At 41.1% G+C, this 22309-nt stretch overlaps 2 protein-coding genes and 1 pseudogene across 5 annotated transcripts; 2 read left to right on the plus strand and 1 right to left on the minus strand.

Annotated features, from left to right (window-relative positions):
- Positions 1-1336: 1336 nt before the first annotated feature.
- LOC115737999 lies at positions 1337-4089 on the minus strand (annotated as a pseudogene).
- A 6329-nt stretch (positions 4090-10418) lies between these two features.
- On the plus strand, positions 10419-11499 carry LOC115738113. The gene is made up of 2 exons (XM_030670632.2): positions 10419-10521; positions 10980-11499. The coding sequence occupies exons 1-2, from the start codon at positions 10479-10481 to the stop codon at positions 11216-11218; spliced, it is 282 nt and encodes a 93-aa protein (XP_030526492.1). The 5' UTR covers positions 10419-10478; the 3' UTR covers positions 11219-11499.
- A 3241-nt stretch (positions 11500-14740) lies between these two features.
- LOC115738107 (probable phospholipid-transporting ATPase 4) lies at positions 14741-21030 on the plus strand. 4 transcript variants are annotated; one of them, XM_048284474.1, is made up of 12 exons: positions 14741-14978; positions 15517-15581; positions 15667-17499; positions 17595-17705; positions 17852-18128; positions 18220-18308; positions 18449-18533; positions 18600-18836; positions 18972-19097; positions 19332-19430; positions 19588-19779; positions 19904-21030. In XM_048284474.1, the coding sequence occupies exons 3-12, from the start codon at positions 15719-15721 to the stop codon at positions 20576-20578; spliced, it is 3672 nt and encodes a 1223-aa protein (XP_048140431.1). In that variant the 5' UTR covers positions 14741-14978; positions 15517-15581; positions 15667-15718; the 3' UTR covers positions 20579-21030. The 4 variants fall into 4 exon arrangements, with proteins under 4 accessions (XP_048140431.1, XP_048140432.1, XP_030526480.1 ...); XM_048284475.1 differs by having other exon boundaries at positions 15691-17499; XM_030670620.2 differs by having other exon boundaries at positions 15517-17499.
- The last annotated feature ends 1279 nt before the right edge of the window (positions 21031-22309 follow it).

Consider the following 22309-nt stretch of genomic DNA (forward strand, 5'->3'; position numbering starts at 1 on the left):
AATAACGATTTAGCCATATCAAACGTGTCAAAATAGATCATAAACATATTTTTATAATTCATATATGATGAGCTGAGTTGTTATATAGATTAATTATAAACCCATCAAATGGGTGGGTTAGGTCATAAATTGTCCGACCCAAAACAAATCCATTTAACCCGTTTATAATCCATTTTATTGCAATGCAAATCTCGTGATTGATGTCCGACATGACCCATACCCGACTTGCATTTCTAAATCACCTCCATATTTAATCCAATTTATGAATATTCATACACAAATTGAGGTGGGAGTACGGAGTGAGAGCGCGATATCGAGTAAGGGTAAGAGAGAATGAAGAGAAAATTATAGAAGTGTGTTGGCACTAAACAAGTTGTAAAACCCATTTATGACCTATTTAACACTTATATTAAGTTAAATCCATTTATGACTTATTTATTGAATATAACTAATTCAAATACCCACTCAATTTTGGGTACGAATTTTCCTAGATTGAATGAAATATAGAAGTGGTTTAGGAATACGTTTCGGGTATTTGTCACTATATTTGCATGGCAATAAATGGGTTGTAAGAGGATTAAACGATTCTATTTGGGTTAAACCATTTATGACCCGATCCCACCCGACACACTCGTTTGACGGTGTCTAATCGACTTATCAGATGCATTGCTTGTTTGCGGTGAAGGACAGTGCCGCATATATTTCATTGAAAATCTCTCCCTTCGTACTTAAATTTGTATATTTACATTTTCAGGTTTACTTCTTCCCTTAATTTCAGTACAGGGTAGATCGAGGATGCTCGCGGTCATTGTTGGTGTGCTTCCAGTTCCAACCACGAATTATGACCAAGAAAGAAACAACGACAAGTGATCAAGCGTCAGAGGAACTCCCTTTGGTCAGTCTTCTTCATCTGAGCGAATCGGTAAGACGATGAAAATTACGAAATGAGTCAAGGAGATCGACGGAATTTGATTGGTTGAGGGTTGTCTCATGCATGCAAATTTGATTAGTCCGATGTTTCCTCCTCCACGACACGTCGTCTTTGAATTTTTCCATACCGCATGTTTTTGTCGCAGGAAAGACGTCGCGCGAAGCAGTTAGGGAAATTGAAAATTTGATTGAGTCCGTTCCAGTTAGATCAGGAAAAAATTTCATACAAAGTTCCCTAGACGCCGGGAGCACCTGTGCATTGAAATCTTAGTACAGAAGAATTAAAAATGAACAAATAAAGAACTCTGTTGCCTCTCTACAGCATGTTATTTCTGTACCATTTGGGACCTAAGTCAGGCCTAATTCTGTCATCTCTACAATGAATTTTCCCTGGACCGGAACGCATTCAAAATGGCCGATCCTTCGAACCGAGAGTATCTAGTGAATCATGTAGACTACAGGTCCGTCGCCCCATGTAGGAGATCCGAGGCGAGAGGTGGATTCTAGGACTGGGCCGTGGCGACGGAATAGGGCCGTTACAGGTTAAGGAACTGTTGGCGCGGAGGCTCCTCGGGGATAGCTTCACGTGCTCGAGCGCCTGGAATTGTAGGCTTGACGGATACTCTCTCACGCACCCGATTCGCGGGCCCGCTCCCGTGCTCCATTTCTGCCTCAGCGGCTTCCCCAACTTGCAGACCGGTTTATCTTCCTTGGCCTCGGTTGGGTTGAGACCGTCGTTGGGTGCGCTTGATATTGCAGAACTTGCGGTTGATTTGTCTATGCAGTCTTCAGGGGGTTTGGACAGTTCCTCAAGAGTGAGTTTCGGCGGGATTTCATCGTCCGCTGCACATCGCTGTGGCATACAAGAACGGATATCAGCTTTAAACTAGTGAAGAAATAGTTTAGCTCAATAAGAAGCTGCTTCATTCATGCTTTAAGACGTTAGGAATTTACCTTGACATTGGTCAAGTCAACATTGTGTTCTCGAAGAAAGCTGATGAACTCCATGAAATTCTCTTCCGTTGGGTGATAGTGACCACTGTAAGGCCATATCGCCTGCAATATTGGAGAAAACGAGAGATGATAAGGAACATCAATTGCCACGAGCGATACATTTTCTTTAGATAGAAGCTGCCGGTTCGGGCATATATGTTTGTCTGTCAATGTTTGAGGGTACCTTGAGGATGCCGTTGTGTGCCACCAATCTCCCAGCTGCGGTGGCGGCTCCTCCCGCCAAGAAACTGGAGTGCTGAAATTGACCTTTTATCTTCCGTCCGACATACAAGTTCCTCGACGTGCTGAGGACAAAGATCCATTTCGATCCCTCCACCGTGCTAAGAGGCACACCGTCTTTCCTATAAACAAGCTTCCCGTTCTCTATGATCACTTCATAAGCTTTCCGCTCTTTCTGTGAGAAAGATGAAACGTAAACACATAACAGACAACATATTGTCGAAAAGCGAGCATTGGTTTGGCCATAATATCCTGTCTAGGCTAAGCAATTTAAACCCTTACTCTGCTGTACTTACAGGTCCGAGATAGTTGATACGCTGATGCTTAAGAGCGCTCCTCGAGCACTTTTCGAGATTCACTTCTCTTCCATCTCCGATGTCCAACCTTCAATTTTGCAGAGGCCAATTTAAAAGCAGATCCCGGCATGCCATACAGTAGCTTAGTTGTTTATCAAGGATTTACCAGTAAAAGAAAGGTTGTGAGCTCTCACTTGCAAACCAGACATCGTAGTAGAACTGTAGATTGTGTCCGTAACGATGGCACGGGTCAATCTGCAAAAGATGAGAAAAGGTTCGATGGATAAGTAATCCATCTTCTTTCTTGACTGATGCCAGGTCAGCCTATAATCAGCCTATGAAAGACATTCAAGACCTTTGAAATCAAATTCGGAGTGCATAAGAAGTAATGGTTGGCTATGGTTGATGACATCAGCTGTTGACAATGGTATACAAGGCAGGGAAATTAGTCAAAAGGTGTTGATTAACATAGTTCTCATCTTGGACAAGTTCTTCTCCCAAAAGAACTTGTTCCATCGAGGTCATTTGATCATGGAGTCCTCATGCTAGTCGCGGACCCAAAGGATAACATCCCGTGACAGTAATTGTCGATTCAGTCGATTCGGTAGCACTTAGTGTAAGTTTCATTCTTGAGACTACAGAAAAAGCCTCTATACAGCATTAAGACCAGGTGCTTACAGCTTCAAGCCAGTGTCTCAAGGCTAGTTTCTGAGCTTTCTCATCCTTGGAAAGACCCTTCCCTACCTGCAAATCACAATCTGAATCATACAACCGACTACCTCGCATAACCAAAAGACGAAAAAGGTGCATTTTTTTCTGCATTTGTTGTTGGGAAGATTGAACCTAATAAAGAAACAAAGAGATCAAAAAGTTTCTCTAACATGGTGGAGAGAATGAGAATGAGACCTTGGGATTTCAGCTAACAAGGTCAAGAAGGGCAGCATCTATATAGTTTGGAACTAGTCAATAGTCAAGATTGATTATTCAACGACAAAGTGTGAATTCAAATGGCGTGCAAAAAGGCAAGAATAAGAAGAAAATTACCTTTGCAGCTCTTGTCCTTGCCCTTGCCCACCTCGAAACAGCAGTTTCTGGCTTATCAGTGTCATAGTAAGAGACGGAACTCTGTTGAAGCTCTGTATAATCCCACCATCTCCACCTGCAACACATGAGTAGAGACATTTGCATGATGACAAAATCCTTACAACCCAAAAGAGAAAAAAAATTAGTTTAAATCCTCTCTGGACATAACTGCAAGTAGGGATCAAATAGACTTTACCAGAGCTCCTCAATGACAATAGCGCAATCTGCAAGGTTCCGTCTTGTTCGGTAGCTCTTGTAAACTTTCTGCAGCATAACGGCAGCTGCATTGAGCTCATTGGCCGGTGTTGGAGAAATCGAATCCTCGGACTTGGATATTGTCTCGTTGGCATAATACATGTCCATGGACTTGCACTCATCGCGGGAATATTTCGCTTCTAAACATATGCACTTCAACAGAACTTGAGTCTTGGGCTCTAATTTCTCAGACTTAAGCCTCTTGAGGTGCTTCTCCTTGGAATCACCCGGCCTGTTCGCTCCATCCAAGATCCTTTTGCTGAAGCTAATCGCTCTCAGTGTCATCTTTCTGCGTTTCACGGCGTAAGTGGTGGGAGGTTGCTTCTACTACCACTGTTCTGTCTGCATTTCAAAATTTCAAATTGTGTGATCAGTGCTTCAAGATTTTGAAGGAGATAAAAGATGCAGAGTGCCATACTGCCATCTGATGAAAATTTCAGTCTCACGGCCTTGACACGATTAAAGAGAACATTTTGATCTGGAATTCAATCTGAATTAATGATAATAATCTCAGTTCCTATTAATCTGGAGCGAGTGCAGGCACCCTCATTTGATCTAGCTCTTCATTCGAACAAGATTCTGTCTTGTAATGTCCCACCATTTTCATCAAACATATGCAGCAAGAGGAAAACGTTTGCATTTTTGCACCAGACAGACAAGAGATGGATGAATTTTTGCAGTTCTTGGAATCTCAGAATCAATTGAATGAGATGATTAAAAGCACAACATCCCTTCTATGAACAGAATCTGAAAAGCCAAGAAGATGAGTTCTGCACGACTCAGCCGACACAATGAACACAAACTGAAAAACCAGGAACTGATTGAATGAGCCATGTCACAGAGAGAGAGAGAGAGAGAGAGAGAGAGAGAGAGAGAGAGAGAGAAAGTCTTACCTCAGCAAGGCTCAAAGAACAAAAGGCAAAAGTGCTGTACAATCAAACACAACATCAGTGTTCGTATGTCTATGAATTCTCCTTCTGAACCGACCAGGCTCCCTTTTTATACAAGCAGCCAACCACTGGAACGTGGAGCCCACAATGTACGTGCAAAGACACAGCATTCAGACGGGGGCTTACTACAGCGAGATAACCTCGTACCGTGTGGGTAAAGGACATTGTTGGCTTTATTGCAGTGAATTGTACTCGTCAAAAGCAAAGTTTATTTCATTTTCTGTGAATATTCATTTTTTTGCAAAAGGAGAGTGAAATTTTTTGTGTAGCTATTGCTACTAACATCCTATTTTTCGCAGTATATCGCATCGATCTGGATTACTTGTAGTATTTTTCAATCGGTAAGAGATTTGACCTTATAAGTCACTTTATGACATAGTGTGGATTGTATAATAAAATAGAACATGATATAATCGGACAAAAAAAAAGTCACTTTGCGCCTCCGTTTAGATTAGAGGGTTGAAGTGAGAAAGTTTCGATTTTTAAGGATTTTCTTAGGAGGTGAAAGGAAAATTTTATTTTGAACTTCAGATGTTTGAGAACATTCGGCATTGACCAAGAACCGACTCTGAGCCCGGAGTCTTAGATTTGATGTATCGACACGTTTTGTATGATCGATTTACCGCGAGATGGTTTCTGACGAATCGCTCGATCCATATATATGCATCCGGCATTTGTCGGGCATATGATTTGATAGGACTTATGATGAGGAAAAAAACATTGCATGAAGTTGTGACAAAAGTAGGATAACAATCTACTTGTCAAATCTGCCTTTTTCCATAGAAACTTCACACCATGCAACGCCTAAACCGCTTGTCAAACCCCATGAGGTTCTGGGAAATTTAGTAATGTCAATCTGTCCTCAATTCCCCGGCAATCATGTTGGCTTGGAGGGCAAAAGAACAATTCAAATTGTTTGAAAATACGTTCAATTGTGATAAAAAAACCAATTGAATAGAGGAGTCTTGAGTGGGTGTTGCACCACGACCACTCGTGGCTTTGAACATGAACATTTCAAAATCTCCAAGTGACCTGACCACTTTCCATAGTTCCTTGCGCAAGAATTGGTCAAGCAGGGCGCGTAGGGATTGAGTAGTGTTCTTTCACTTCTTGTAGTTTACCGGAGTTCGAGTACCCGCTGCCTCGGACGCATAATCGGTCTTTTTTTTTTTTTTTGTGAAGATGTTAGAATTCGATTATAGAACCGCGCGAGAGCCAACTCGTGTTATTAAAATCCACCGGTGGAAGTCGTTTGTCGGTAGAGCAACCAACTATTAGCTGTTGATTTTGATTTAGTAGGAGCAAATTTAGGAATTTGTCCGAGCAAATTTAGGAATGTGTCCTAAAGTGCGACCTACTAGAAATATACATGTTGGGAATTCTAGAAGTGGAACTTCTTCTAAGGAAGAGAAGACGGGTAAAAAGGTTGACCAGTCGGATTAACAAAAATTATAGCATATATTAGCACTTTAGAGACGTTATTTGATGCGAATCTCTCACCAACAGTCGAATCAATGGTGGATAAGAACGTCTGTAAAAAGTCTTTTTCCACCCACGGTACGTGCTAAAATTACTCATAAATTAATAGGAGAGAATGTCTTAATAAAAAATTTAAAAAAATTGCAAAAAATCCCCCAATTTCACGCTTTGAATTCTCTGATTTCAAAACCCATGCTTTGTGGATTTGAAAGTTCTGACATCTAAAATTGAATTTACTTCATTTCTAGGCACGACACATACTTTTTCGAAGCTACAATTTTTCCAAAAATTGCTGACCCAAAAAATTTCTTACACAAATTGTCTGTTTCTTTTTGTGGCGGCATATTCCACATGTACAAGCTGCCCTTTTCTTATTTATTAATATAAAATCGTATAATCTTATGTAGCATAATGAAAACGAACGATCGTGCGAGAAATCCTAGCCGGCGCAACACATACTTTTTCGAAACTACAAATTTGCAGCGTACATTTCAAAAACAGAGGTTGGTAAACATAAAATAAGAGAAAATTAGATATTCTTTATGTAATTTTGCTTAATTAAAAAAATTTCTTACAATTTTTTTTTTTGATCGGGGTACAAAAATTTCCTTTAAAGATGCCTTCGACGTGTGAAAACTTTTTCCAGACGAGTCTTTTTCGCAAAACATAATTTCCGCAATTTGTCGGGTCAAAGCGTTTGGTGAGATTTTGTCAAAGGGGCCGGTCAACATTCAGAAATTTCTCTTCCCTGTTTAGTCTTCACTTTCATCCATTCCTTTCCCTAATGTTTATTTCTTTTTGTGGCGGCATATTCCACATGCACAAGCTACCCTTTTCTTATTTATTAACCTAAAGTTGTATAATCTTAAGTCGCACAATGAAAACGAACCATCATACTAGAAATCCCAGGCGCGCTCTATTTTCTTAAATTAAGAATTCATCCGTTGCGTGATCGATTATGATACTTGAACAAGCCAGTCATCTTTCGCACGAATCTCGTTTACCTTATCGTTTAACAACAGTCTTATAATATAATCTTAATAAATGAAAGTTATGGAGGTCCATGTACTTGGTTGACACCATCCCACGCAACTTCTAGACCGCGCGCAACGACTTTAATTATGGTCTGAATATTGAATGCATACGTCATTATGTACAACGATTTAGTAAATCATATAATTAGGATTTTAGGGCGAGTACTTGAGAGAAAGGGTGTCCGGAAGACGACTAGAAGTTTTATCCTTGCATTCGAGAAGGATCAATCTCGCGGCATGGAACATAAAAAAGTGAACAGAAGTAATTAATGTAATTTTGCTTCGGTTTAGGAACGTGTGAAACTCCGGTTGGGGTGGTGGGATGCCCTTAGGACATAAGTTTGATCGAGTCATGGTTGTAAAATAATCGAAATAACCTAAACCAAATTATAAATTGCGAGTTGTTTTTATTTAATTAGTTCTTTATTTTAATTTTACAAAATATAATGAAAAATACAGGGGTTGTTTTTAACCATAGACAATAATAAAGGGCTTCTCCATACGAAAACCCAACCCAATTTTTTTTTTTTGGTCGAAAGAAAGATTCCATTCATTGATCAAGATAATATTTGAGAGGTACATAGAATGTTTTCAAACTCTCAAATAACTACAAAAAAAAAAAAAACAGATAGCAGAAAACAAATAACAAAGCAAATTCTGCAGCTAGAAGTACATTCTTATCCTTCAATAATAGATCTGTCACCATAAAATTTCGGCGGCCGATCACCGGATTCGGTGATGAGCACACACCGAGAACTCCCACACCAATGCCCAACCCAACTCGATCAACCAATTCGGGGAAAATGTTAAAATCAATTGAACTTTTGCCCGTTGGACAAAAATACCATAATTTTTTAGACGACCCCGTAAAAACTCACAAACCTTTATTCGATCGACTGAAATATCTGCTGTTAATTTTTTTTTATCCAAGCAAATTCCTCTGGCACATGACATGATTAACGGTGACGTTTTAGAAAAGCATAATTGTTCGAGAAAAGAGTTACAACGGTCTTTTAAAATATTATTAAAGTATATTCATCCCAAATATAAAAAATAAAAATGATTTTTTTTAACGTAAACTACGTTGAAGACTTTTATTAACGAGTATACGGCGTCTTTTGATTCTTGCGGATATGTCTATTCTTCACGTTAGCGCTGTTAGCTATGTCATCATGTGCGACATCGGCTTGCATGGACAAAGAACTTAACAATGTACATGTTGTTTCTAGGTTGTTTGAAAAGTGAGGGTGGCGAAAGTTTGTGTAATTTTTTTTTTATTTGGCCGCCAATTTGTCAATTACCGATGATTAGATTTTCAATCGATTTGATTATATTTGAACAAGTGCGAAACTATAAATGTTATCGGGATGAAGTTCAATAACCAAATTGGAATAGAGCGATTTTTAAAATTTTTTAAGACATCTCAACACTTAAGATTGACACGATTAATTACGGCATCAAGGCACATCCAGCTCGGGATTTGAATCTAACATGTTCAAATTTCATCAACCACATGGAAATTACTAAGAGTTATCGATACTTGCATGGTCAAAGGCTCGAACTTAATTAGTTTGTAGAGTTCGCAGAGTGTTTCATAAGGTTCTAGATAGTTAGGTTGCTATACTGTTATTCGCATTATCAACAAGTAAGAGCAAAGAAACAGAAAAAACTCGAGATGGGTCGATATGGGCCACAAAATAAACACTTGATTTGGATTGAAGACACAAACATAAGCCGCCTCGCAAAGTTATCCCATCGACGATGGAGCATCTATCTCCAAACAAAAAGTTACAGACAAAAGAATTGCTGGGATCGCGACCGCTTTATTGATGCTGTCCGAAGCTTAAAACACCCAAACCCCAAAACAACAACCCCCCAAAAAATTAAAAAATAAAAACTTTGGAGCTATCGTCGCTTCCCATTCGGATGCGAACATCGACAGCAATGAGTCAACCACGTAACATAATGGCGACACCGATGAACAGGGGAGGCGCATTTCCCCAAGAGATTCCCTTTATCCATTCGTGATTTTACCCTCCATCTTTGATCTCTCCTCACGTCCAGATGTGCGCAGATGTTGTTCAGAAACGACGATAATAGTTACGCAATTCGTATGCGTATTGGAACTAAACTCGAGGGAGGGTCGCTGTCGGTCTCGACATTTCTATCCGACTTCCGACAGGCCGGCTCAGCTCAGCTCGCGCATGAGAAGGGGGAGAGACAAGACAAACATGGCAGAAGCTTCTTGGAGTCCGAGGCTTAGTGGAGGACATTTGCCCCCTTCCTCTCGCATAGTCGGCTTTGTCTTTGTTTCCACACGGTCTGAGGACGAAAGCTGCACGTACCCACTGCGTCCCGTGACCGTAAGAAACGCTCGAGGGTTGGTTTTTCTTCTTCTTTTTTTTTTTTTTTGGGGGGGGATTTCGGGGGTTTGCAGTCAAAACTCTATCTTCTTTTTGACCCGTGTAGTCACGTTCAACGATGCAGAAATCTAAGAGGAAGGAAAAAAAAAGTTCTTGATGGGACCTTTTCTTGTCCATTAAGGATATGGGTGGGTTGTGTTCCCATGACTGGAGGGTGGAGCTTTGAAGGTCAAGTCTTTGGAGAGTGAAGACCTGTTACGATTAACAGAAGAAACTACCCAACTCCAGTTTCTGTCATCAAGAAGAATTATCATGATGAACAAAAGAAACTTGCCCCATCTCTAGTTTCAGTCGAGAAGGGCCACGAATTTGACATAATGTGATCGTAACCGTATATGTAGTTCCCGTTGTCATAAAAAAACTGTCGCTTTGATCGAGTCGAATCGAATTTGGCTGCGGGAGTAGGCGTCGGAAACGCTACTGATCTTGTCGAGTCAGATCGAATCTGGGCCGCTTAAGAGATGCATAGCGTCTGCAGCTTTTTTTTGTTTTTTCCCCCCCTTGATGCCGCAAGAGCCCGCGACTTACAGCGCAGTACTACTGTTCTGTTTTATGCCCCTGTTTGTCATCAAGAACATACATCGGCCTCTGTTAATTTTTTCCATCAATCGAAGCTGTTGGACCATGTGGGTCTTCCTAGTACTCATGCCAATTCTTCGCTTCACGATTCAAGATATTGGGCCATTAAGTGGGCCATTAATAGGCCCAAAGCCCACTAAGATCCATCCACCTCCTGAAGAGGTGCACGGCGAGGTTTGGATTCAGCTTGTGTTTTTTTCTCCTCGCAGAGCTCCAATGGCAGAATCAGCAAAACCGGATCACAGTGACTCATCATCAGGTTTTTACTCTATCTGGGTCATGTCGCATCTATTTCAATCTTGATTTTGTTAAATATTCTTCGTCGATGCGTCGGTTATGAGCTACAGTTTCCTATTCTCTATTGCTTGTTCGCGGAAGGGTTCGTTCCTTCGAATTTACTGTGATCGTTGCGTTTTGCAATTACTGGTTCTTGTTCCTATGAACTCTTCAAATTTGCAATTTTTAGCTGCAAAGAGAACAAAAATTGCTTTTTTCGCGTGTTTTGTTCATTTCTTTGCAGTAGAAATACTCTTCTTGGAAATGAATGGGAAAAAAGTTAACATACACGTGTAAGAGTTCATCCTTCCAGTGGATTTTGAGAAATTTAATTTCAGGATAATGGCATTGCCTCCCTACAAATGTGAGAAGCCCAAAGAAATTTGTATGTGGTACATTGGTTTTTCACAATTCATAGTTTTTCCCTCTTTAATATGAAAGGGAAAGATGTCAAGGCTCCAAACATATTTGAAAGAGCTAAAGAAGAGGTCGAGGCAGTGTTCCACGCCAGCAGATCGCCACACCACCACAAGGAAACTCATGGGATGAGCAACGACATTGATGAGAACACGCCAGTCGACGAAGTCAAGGGGCCGAGTGTATTTGAGCGCGCGAAGGAAGAGATAGAGGCCGTTGTTGGGGCGATCCATCCAAAGAAGGATTCGGATGGTCACAAATGATGTGACTTGGCGAGATTACTCTTCAAGCATCTGTCACATGTAGGTCCAGTACCGTCGAGGTATCTGCTACTCGTGGTATGTTTAGAGAAGGAGAGCCATCGAACATTCATGTGTATCAGTGTTTGCTTTTAGCTGTGAAGAAATTAACCTTATAGATCGACTAGAAAGTATTGCTTGTATTTTGATCCTTTCATTTACATGGAATCCTCTGTGGCTCGGGTATGTTGAATTTGAATTTGATAGGTCATGGAAGGTGATGGCAATATCCATGGCTCCTTGCAAATACTATCTTTCTATGTTTAAATCTGAAAAATCATCTATTTAACTCCGTATTCCTCTTTTTCGTTACCACACTCCATATTTCTCTTTGTAACCATACTTTTGGTTGGCTTGCTCGTTGCACAAGTTGTTCTGCAGTGGTCACTGCATGCATCTGTGACAAGGCTACTTAAATACTTATTTATGTATCGACCTTTTAACCTGATGCTGCTGCGGCAGCAATTGAGGATACAGTCGTGATGATTGAGCGTTTTTGACCGGCTACTCCCAGGTTATAATTGCATTAGCAGGCAAGTCCTGGAAATGTGAAAATAGTCGTGTTAAAAGTCTGTTGGGAGGTCGATGAATTGCAGAGTTTGGTCCCTCTACTGCTCCAGACAACTTTGACTTCTTTTGCAATTGGTTGAAGATTCGCCTGGTTAATGTAGAGCGCATATATGTTTTGGCTCACGTGTAGACTGAATCGAGTCGATCACGAAGACTAATGATATGGTACTCCCTTCGTACACGTCTTCTTGATGGAAACGGCCCCCGGGGGGGAGGGGTGGTGTTGTGTGGTGTGGAAGAACATGATGAAAATGTGGTGTTTGGGTGACGACGGTGATGCGGCGATTTGGCTTCGCACTGCTTCATTGCCTACTTGAATGCTGTGAAAAGAGTAGCACTGGCGTGCATGATATGGTTTACCATTCTGCAATCCTTGTGCCTACCTTACGTGTGCTTCATGGAATTCCTGTTGTTTTTCTTTTAAAGGAAAGTCTGCGCTAATCTTCTTTGAATATGGGATAGTGCATGTTTTCCTTTGTGAGAACTAAGTTGACCCCTTATCCACACCTATAAAATACATAATCATACCTGAATTGTCTTGTACGTGAGAAACTGCTCAGCACTCAGCAGTGGACTCAAGTCATCAAATCTTTTTCAGGGTTGTCAATGCATATGATTAGTTTAGCTTATCTCATACTTTGATTTGTGATTTCTTGTTGTCACATGGCGCTTTCTATTCAATTCTGGATGGCCCATATCAGGTTTGTATTGACCCGCTAATGCAGCTTCTAAGTTCATTATTTTTTGTGTTCACTTGTAAATTCCTGAGGTCAATCCTGAAGGAATAATCTTTCTTCTTGTTTATAATATGGCATCATTTGGAGGACTTTAATATATTGCTGTCGGCTGGTAGGACGGCAGAGTTTGAGTAAGATTTTGAAATGAAAGCGAGCAGTAGAGTCAAAACTCTCAAGTACAAAGCCGAAGTGATGGGGCTCTTCACTTTGAATATTTCTGCTAAAGTGAGACAGATGTGGCCCATATGATGTCTCCATCACTTGAAGAGATTCAACTCACTGGATTGAGCCCCAGTCAAATTGGAAACTGTGTAAGAATTATGTCCTTTCTTCCCCCTTTCCCTTGAAGCCTGCCCCATAAGATCCGAAAACTCGTCAGAAAAAAAAGGAATGTTTCATTTGTCAAATGGCAAGTCTCATTTGCCATTCCTGTTACTGTCCTATTATATGTCCGTGCTTTCTCCGAAGTCTTTTTTTTTTTTTTGGTCAAATTTCTCCGAAGTCTTAGAAAGGGGAATATGTAAAGCAGCTACATGTCTCAAAATCTTAGGAAAATAACCCTAGTGGAGTACAAAGGCAACAAAGGAGATTCATGCATGGAACAAATTCACATAGGATAAGGTCCTTGGAGTAGAAAAGTTTCGGCATGATTCCCAACTCGCATGCACCGGGATCATGCAGTGATGGCTCGTTGGACTAGGCAATCGAATGTTTTCTTTTGAACTCATTTGCCGTGTGAGTCGGCGTTACATAATAGGTGATGAGCGCAAAATAAGTTACTTATGTCAGATTGAATTGTTACATGTGTTGTCAAATGGACATTACTTCAGTTGGTTTTCTCTTGAGTCCTAGAAGTGGAACCATTCAGAATCCTATAATATAAGCGTGATTAACAGTAACAAGAGTACTAAAGCCTTGGAAGAACTGGAATAGATATGTAACTTGTCTAGAATGCTAAAAAGATCGTGAGAAGAACACTTTTGAGAAGCGATATTCGGATAAGGAGAGAAAAGGAAAACGAAGATAAACTAGTTAGTAGATTATGTGAGATTGGCTGAAGTAAGTGAATCTTATTTAGTACTAGGGAAATATTTGATATTTTCTCCCTAGCTAGTGGTGGTCCTGGTGGAGGTTCTCACCTCAAATCACGTATGAATTTCTTTGTTAGATGTGTTCCGTAAATGTACGTGATCGAATAAAGTATGCATTCCTCTATTAAAGGGGTTCTAAAAATGTCTATGGTCACATAGATATATTTACGAATTAATGGATTGGATCGAATTGCAAGATGTGAAGATTTTTACAAGTCATAGACCTTTCATCATCACTTTGGAGAAAATCATTCGACACGAATATATTAAATACTCGTGACTCAAGGGTGAAATAGCCAAATGTATATATGATTTGATTTCTTGCGCACCTTTTTTTGTTTTTTGGGATGAGATCATGCACCATTTAAAGTAGGAGCGATTTTGGCTTTGTTTTTTCTCTAGCTGCACTAATTAGTCATTATTAGTGAGGCATAACAATTTTTCCATAAAACTTCTACATGTATTAGTTTTTTTTTTTTTTGGTTGAACTGCACTTATAAGTTGATCTCGCAGTAAGTAGACCTTACTTGAAAAGGAAAAACACTTCAATGTATCAAATTGATAAAGTAATTTCCATCTACGAAAGATTCGATTAACGGTTCACATAGGTTTTGCTCCATTCGATAACAAGCAAGTTTATACAAACTTCACATAAGTGTCACGATTTAGTATTGAACATCGGACGATAAAAAATGGGAACCTCTCCTCAAGAGGGTGGATGGGGACGAAGCCGTTTGGGAAAAGAAATTCAAAACCCGTGAGCCTTCCAACTTCATTGAAATTGAAGAATCAAAACACTAAACCTCTCTTCCAAGAGGATTCGCGGCATGCCAAGCCGGCTAAATTTCTTTGCATGGAATCAAACCGCATGCTCCACCTTTGCTGTGCATTTCGAGCTCACGAGTTATCATGCACGGCGAGGTTAAAAACGCTGGTGTTTCTCTTCTCATCCTGGCTGGCTATTAATTTTTCATGCTCTTTGCCAGGTCATTTTTGGCATGCAAAGATTGCAATATTGTCTTTCCAAGAAATAAAAACTGAACAATAACAAAAAAAAATAAAAATAGTGACATATTAGGAAACAGAGTGAGTGATGGCTGATGAGAACATAAATTTAGGTTGTCGATGGTTTAGATCTGCCATCGCCTTTTTTTTGTTCTTTTTAACCTTCTCTGTCTCTCTAACTCTCTGTCTCTTGATCTTCTCTCCCCTGCAATTGATGTGCAGCAAGCTGAGTTTTTGGCTATTGCCCTTCTCTAATTATATGATTTCTCAAGCGGGTTTTGTTTTAGCTGGGAACGGCGATCGTCAACTTCCTGATTTCAGGTGATTTTTCTCCTATTTTAGCGTTTTGTTAACGTGTTCTTCGTTATTCCAGGCATCTGAAATGTGTTTGTATTATTTTGGATGAAAAGCTTGCACTTGTCTCGCCAATTGCAGGTCGGGTTTGGCTGCATTCTCCCGTTCTTATATCTATTTGGGTTTTCTTGAGTTTCAGAAGATTTATATTGTGCATGTATATATTTTTGGAGAAGAACTGTGGTGAATTCGAGACAATGTTTGTGATTTCGGCTCTCAACATGAGGTTTATTCCATCTTCTAAGGCAAGAAACTGTCAAAAACCTGTACATAATTGGCTATGTCAAATCAGTTCTCTTAGGATTCCCCAAACCCAATTGTTCGTACAAAGAGGAGAAAGAAAAAAATTTCAATCTTGGCTATGCAAGAATATGGAATTCAATTTCTTGTTCGAACATGAGCTTCCCTTTTCAATTTTAATGGGATGAGGTTTAGCGTGCTGGTGATCAACATGTTTATTGCTCAATGTGCCGATGTTAATGGAATGATCATTCTTTGATATTAGGCCGAAGAAGAAGGAACTGGTACTGTGATTCTGCATGAGGAAAGTCTTTGAGGACAATGTCAAAGGTTCTTCATCACATCTTTTCTTTTAGTTACTGAGTTTGACGTTACATCGGGACGCACCATGAGCAATTCATGTTGGCGTCAACAGCTTTGGTTAAAATATGTTGGACAGCAGTGTGAATGAGGTGAGGTAGCTAAGGATGGCACATGGTCGGATAAGGGCGAGGATCCGCCGGAGCCACCTCTACACGTTTGCTTGCCTTCGCCCAAGCACTGTCGAGGGCGATGAACCGCACTCTATCCAAGGCCCTGGCTACTCGAGACGTGTTCATTGCAATGCATCCCATATGCACAAGAAGAAGCCTCTCAACTACTCCTCGAATTATATATCCACGACCAGGTACAATGTCATCACGTTCCTGCCGAAAGCATTTTTCGAGCAGTTCCGCCGTGTCGCCAACATATACTTCCTTGTTGCTGCAATCTGCTCTCTCTTTGCGTTCTCCCCGTTCACCCCATTGAGCATGATCGCCCCTCTGGCATTCGTTCTTGGGGTTAGTATGGCGAAGGAGGCTGTAGAAGATTGGCACAGGTTTATTCAAGACTTAAAGGTTAATACCCGCAAGGCTAGAGTCCATAAAGGAGGCGGCATCTTTGGTCGTAAGCAGTGGCGGAAGATTCGAGTGGGTGATGTTGTGAAAGTGGAGAAGGATAAATTTTTCCCCGCAGACTTGCTTCTGCTGTCGTCCAGTTATGAGGACGGCCTTTGCTATGTAGAAACTATGAATTTAGATGGCGAGACAAACTTGAAGGTGAAGAGAGCACTGGAGGTCACCTTACCATTAGATAGCGATGAGAGTTTCAAAGATTTTGCTGGAGTGATCAGATGCGAAGATCCAAATCCTAGCCTTTACACCTTCGTGGGTAATTTGGAGTACGACAGGCAAATTTATCCTTTGGATCCAAGCCAGATCCTTCTTAGGGACTCGAAACTGAGGAATACGTCTTACATTTATGGTGTGGTAGTTTTCGCTGGCCAGGACAGCAAGGTCATGCAAAACTCGACTAAGTCCCCTTCTAAGCGAAGCAGCGTTGAGAAGAAGATGGACCGCATCATCTATGTTCTGCTTGCTACTCTTCTTGCACTCTCCATCATTAGTTCCATGGGTTTCTTTATACAGACAAAGTATCAGATGCCGGATTGGTGGTACTTAGAACCCCAGAGTCCTCAATTTTGTTACGACCCGGACCAAGCAGCTGCGTCAGGGTTCTGCCACTTCATCACTGCTCTCATGCTGTATGGCTACTTAATACCCATCTCTCTGTACGTGTCGATTGAGGTGGTGAAGTTTTTACAAGCTATATTCATAAACCAAGACATCAACATGTATGATGAGGAGAGCGGAGTTCCTGCTCAGGCGAGGACGTCCAATCTGAACGAGGAATTGGGCCAGGTTGATACGGTCCTGTCCGATAAGACGGGAACATTGACATGCAATCAGATGGATTTCCTCAAGTGTTCTATTGCCGGTACAGCATTCGGTGTGCGGGCCAGCGAAGTTGAGATTGCCGCTGCTAAGAAGATGGCCATCGATACTGAGGAGCAAGAATCAGATGATTTGAGTCATCTGAGGGCATCAGAAATCAAATTGGAGAGAGTAGTTACTTCAGCGGGCGAAAAGGGTCCGAAACCGAGCATCAAGGGCTTCAGCTTTGATGATAGTCGTCTTATGGGTGGGAACTGGATGAAGGAGTCCAATGCAGATATGATCTTACTGTTTTTACGAATATTAGCAGTTTGTCATGCAGCGATTCCCGAGGTAAATGAAGAGACTGGCGACTTTAATTATGAAGCTGAGTCACCAGATGAAATAGCATTTCTTGTTGCAGCAAAAGAATTCGGGTTTGAGTTTGTCAGAAGAACTCAATCAAGCGTATTTGTCCGTGAGCGATATCCTTCCTCGGGAAATCCAATTGAAAGGTAAATGTTCTGCTGAAATATCTTGTGACTTGGTTTTGTCCAAGTTCTGTTGCTTTCGTAGAGCATTTAGTTATCAACTGCTGGAATATTTTCAGGGAATACAAGATTCTTAATCTCTTGGACTTCACTAGTAAAAGAAAGCGAATGTCGGTGATTGTGCGGGATGAAAACGGGCAGATTATGCTAATGTGCAAAGGCGCTGATAGGTGAGGCTCATTGTAGTACACCTCTTCTGATGAATAAATGGAAATATTGCCTTGTTAATTTATTGCAGGATCATTTTTACGTGTGGTTTCAACCAGGGAGGATTGATCTGCTTGATGCCTAAACCTTCCTACCCTTAACTCTGCAGCATCATTTTTGAACGTTTAGCTAAGAATGGAAGAACATATGAGGAAAGTACTACAAGACACTTGAACGAGTATGGAGAGGCCGGGTTGCGCACGCTGGCGCTTGCTTATAAGCCACTTGACGAGGCTGAATATACCGCTTGGAACAATGAGTTTGTCAAAGCAAAGACTTCGATCGGGGTCGACCGAGAGGCAATGCTTGAGAAAGTATCTGATATGATGGAGAGGGAATTGATTCTCGTGGGTGCTACGGCTGTAGAGGACAAACTACAGAAAGGGGTAAAAAAGAAGAGTCCTCTCAAAATTTACAGGGATAATAGATCGGTGCAGTTCAGCATACCTCAACTCTTACCTTCTAAATCTTTTGTAGGTACCTCAGTGCATCGATAAACTCGCCCAAGCAGGCCTTAAGATCTGGGTGTTGACTGGAGATAAGATGGAGACTGCAATCAACATCGGGTAAGTTGAAGATTAAGTGGTCTTCCCTCCTTGGCTTACTCCACTTCAGAGCTTTTACTTGGTTAATTTCATTCTTCATTTGAAAATGATCCATCTAGAAGCTTATGAATTGGTGCTTTTCAACTTCTTTCTGAATGCAGATTCGCTTGCAGTCTGCTGAGGCAGGGGATGAAGCAGATTTGCATATCGGCAATGAACTCCGACACAAACCCAGATGTGAAAAAGGTACGAATGCTTTGAGAAAGAGTCAGAGAAACCAATTTCAGGAAAATGATTTTCATTCGAGGATAGACTTCGTTGCTTTTTGTCACCCATCAGGCTGTGAAGGAAGACATTTCGATGCAAATGACCAACGCCTCCCAAATGATCAATCTTGAAAAGGATCCGCACGCTGCATTTGCATTAATCATCGATGGTAAAAGTCTCACTTATGCTTTAGAAGATGACATGAAGCATCAGTTCCTCAGATTAGCAGTTGATTGCGCGTCAGTCATATGCTGTCGTGTCTCTCCGAAACAGAAAGCGCTGGTAGGTTTTCTCTATGCTTCTAATGATTGGAATTTTCTGTAGACATTCTTCTATTTTCATGCATTAAGGTAGATGTTATTATCATGGACTAAATATTTTCCTTCTGTACTTCAACCATTCAAATATTGGTGGCAGGTGACAAGGTTGGTCAAAGAAGGAACTGGAAAAACCACTTTAGCGATTGGTGATGGTGCCAATGATGTTGGAATGATTCAAGAAGCCGATATTGGAGTAGGGATTAGTGGGGTTGAAGGTATGCAGGTTAGTAACTCTTTTTGCATTATACTTTTTCTTGTTTTCTCGATTAATGAGAAGGAGATGCTTATCCTCACGATGTTTCCCCTTTCCAACTTGTCTTGTCATGTCGCCATTCTTTGAGATATAGAGGGTCGTGTCAATTTGTCTTCTTCAGTCTCAGCTTGAGTTCTCACATCACTCGATAGGTACCATCCTGGTGGATGTTATGTTGAACTTATGGCCTGAAAAATGTTGCAGGCAGTCATGGCTAGTGATTTTGCTATCGCCCAGTTTCGGTTTCTGGAAAGACTTTTGGTAGTCCATGGGCACTGGTGCTACAAGAGGATCACTCATATGGTACCTGAGCTTTTTCACATACATTCTCTCGTATTCCACTGAATATACCATGAGTGTAACCAAAAGGAAAGCATCACACACGCATGATGACGCATGAGAAGTGTAAGTTTCACCGGTTCCTATATTCCTCTTTTGACTGGAACTGTCATCTCTTCAGATATGCTATTTCTTCTACAAAAACATAGCATTCGGCTTGACCTTCTTCTACTTCGAGGCTGTCACGGGCTTCTCGGGACAATCCATTTATGACGATTGGTACATGATTCTCTTCAATGTCTTCGTCACGTCAATTCCCGTCATTTCGCTTGGCGTATTTGAACAAGACGTCTCCTCAGAAATCTGCTTACAGGTTAGGCTATCAAAAAGCGTTTTGAAAGTTCCTAGTGTTATAGATGACTTTATGCAGATCTCTTTTCTTTTCCTCCTTTTTGTTTTTCACGCTCCTGCTAATGTGCGTATTACTCTGCTTCTAGTTTCCGGCTCTGTATCAACAAGGGCCTCGAAATTTGTTCTTCAACTGGCAGAATATACTAGGAATGATGTTCAATGGCCTAATTGCTTCGATAATCATCTTCTTGTTCAATGTCCTCCTCTTCGCCGAGCAAGCGTTCCGCAGCGGAGGGCAGACTGCAGACATGGCGGTCATGGGGACCTCTATGTTCACTTGCGTAGTTTGGGTGGTGAACTGCCAGATCGCCCTCTCGATGAGCCACTTCACTTGGTTCCAGCATATCTTCATATGGGGAAGCATCGCCCTCTGGTACTTGTCCCTCTTCGTCTATGGCATGCTTTCCCCGGAGTACACAGGCAATGTCTACCAAATCCTTGTCGAAGTCCTGAGCCCGTCAGTGGGCTTCTGGTGGATCGTCCTTGTGGTCACGGTCACCTGCAATCTGTTCTACTTCCTTCACATATCGATCCAACGGTGTTTCTACCCGATGGATCACCACATCATCCAGGAGATCAAGTACTCCAAGAAGGACGTTGAGGACAAGCACATGTGGACCCGGGAGCGGTCGAAGGCGAGGCAGGAGACCAAGATCGGTTTCACTGCCCGTGTGGAGGCAAAGATCAGGCATTTGAAAGGGAAGCTGCAGAAGAGGCAGTCAATCCTCGGAATGCATTGTGCAGTAGCCACATCACGATGAGAGGAAAGACAATAGATCAAGCAGGCAATCGACATCCTCGGACTGTTCATCCGCCGATTCGGCTTGATCGTATTATCTGCAATACACAGTTAGCATAACGGGAGATACCGGCTTGACGAGGAAACACAGTTGATAGGAAAATCAATAGACCGCCTGCTGTATAGGCACATTTTTTAACCTGCTGCTTAATTTCTAGAACAATGTGGCTTGTTCAACTCGATTTCGCATTTGAAAGGAACGTTGAATCGACCCTCTGGCAAGCCATCAAAGCCAAATATAATTGAATGTTTCAACAAGTAGAAGTTGATTTTTTTTTTTTCAGGGAGTAGTCTCGAAATGCTTTTGAATGCTCCAGCAAATTGAGGAATAATTATTAAATCAGTTCTAAACATATTATACGAATGTCAATTCAGTCATAAATTTTTCGAGTTTGTAAATATAGTCGTTAACTTTTGCGCGAAATTTCAATAGTCTTTTCAGTCAATTACTATCGCTGATGTGGCGTCCAATCAATGCTGACCTTCTCATGTACGTGGATATCTCTACTTAAAACGATGTTCTACATAGACTGCCATGTTAGTGAGCAATTGGCTGAAATGATTACCTTGGAAATTTTCCAAACCATCATGGTGGACATTTTTAGGGTCTGTATAGTAACACTTCGGAAACGCGTATGGTAAAAAATTGTTCCAAAAGTGTTCCGGAGAACACTTTTGAGAAACAAAAACACTTTTGGAGCAAAAATGAAAAACAACAAAAACTTGTTTCTGAATTTTGGAATACTTTTTAGAAACAACTTGAGGGCGAGTTTGTCCAAGCCACCACCGCTCACCATCGTCGGCGAGGAGTTGAAGCAATCACGGCGGTCGCCGGTCGTCGGCCGCCGACGCAGCTGCTGCCGCTGCCGCTGCCATTGCCGCCGGTTGTAGATCATTCTTTTTGATAAAAAAAGTTTTTTTTTTGTACTTACCAAACGCTTTTCTATTCCCAAAAATCGTAGCCGGGAATAGAAACACAAAAAAATGTTTATATTCCAAATATATTCCTAGGAACGGAAACGTTACCATACGGACATTTAATCTCCCATATTGAGCAATTGGCCGGAAGAATTACGAACGGCTTAGGACTATAATAATAATGAAAAATTTAGAATTAAGTTGACATCTGTACAAAATAATTAATTTGGTAATTTTTCGTGCTGATTGAAATGAGAGAGCTTATTCAAGTTTTAATAATTTTTGTGTACAAATTAAGGAGAATTGATGTTCTCGAATATCATATCTACACAGTGAAAACATAATAAAAAGAATTGAGCAAAATTTAGCAAGTGCAACCTTAAAGACATATTATAATCTATGATAAACTCGTCACGATTTTTGGCCAAAATTACCCATGCTCTAATTATCAGAATAAGTCGATTGGCGAAAACTTGGTTGGTCGGCGAGTTGGGGGCCTTATTCAAGACTATGGGTGGGTTTGGTTCAAGTTCCCAAAGCCTCTTGGGGTCTCAAAGCCCATTGGAAAAAAATGTGGAGCGTTTGGTAACCATTCCCAAGGAGTTTTGGGATAAAAGCTAGCCTTCGAAAAGTTGAAAGCTCAATGCCAGTTTACCAACATTGAGCTTTCAACATTTGGCCAAATGCTATGCTATGATTTTTTCTTCCAAAACTACCTTTGGCTAGATTCATGCGACCCTAGTGACCATCGCCTGGGCTCACGCGGTCCAGGCTA

This window comes from Rhodamnia argentea, chromosome 8, assembly GCF_020921035.1.
Source record: "Rhodamnia argentea isolate NSW1041297 chromosome 8, ASM2092103v1, whole genome shotgun sequence".
Classification (NCBI taxonomy): domain Eukaryota; kingdom Viridiplantae; phylum Streptophyta; class Magnoliopsida; order Myrtales; family Myrtaceae; genus Rhodamnia; species Rhodamnia argentea.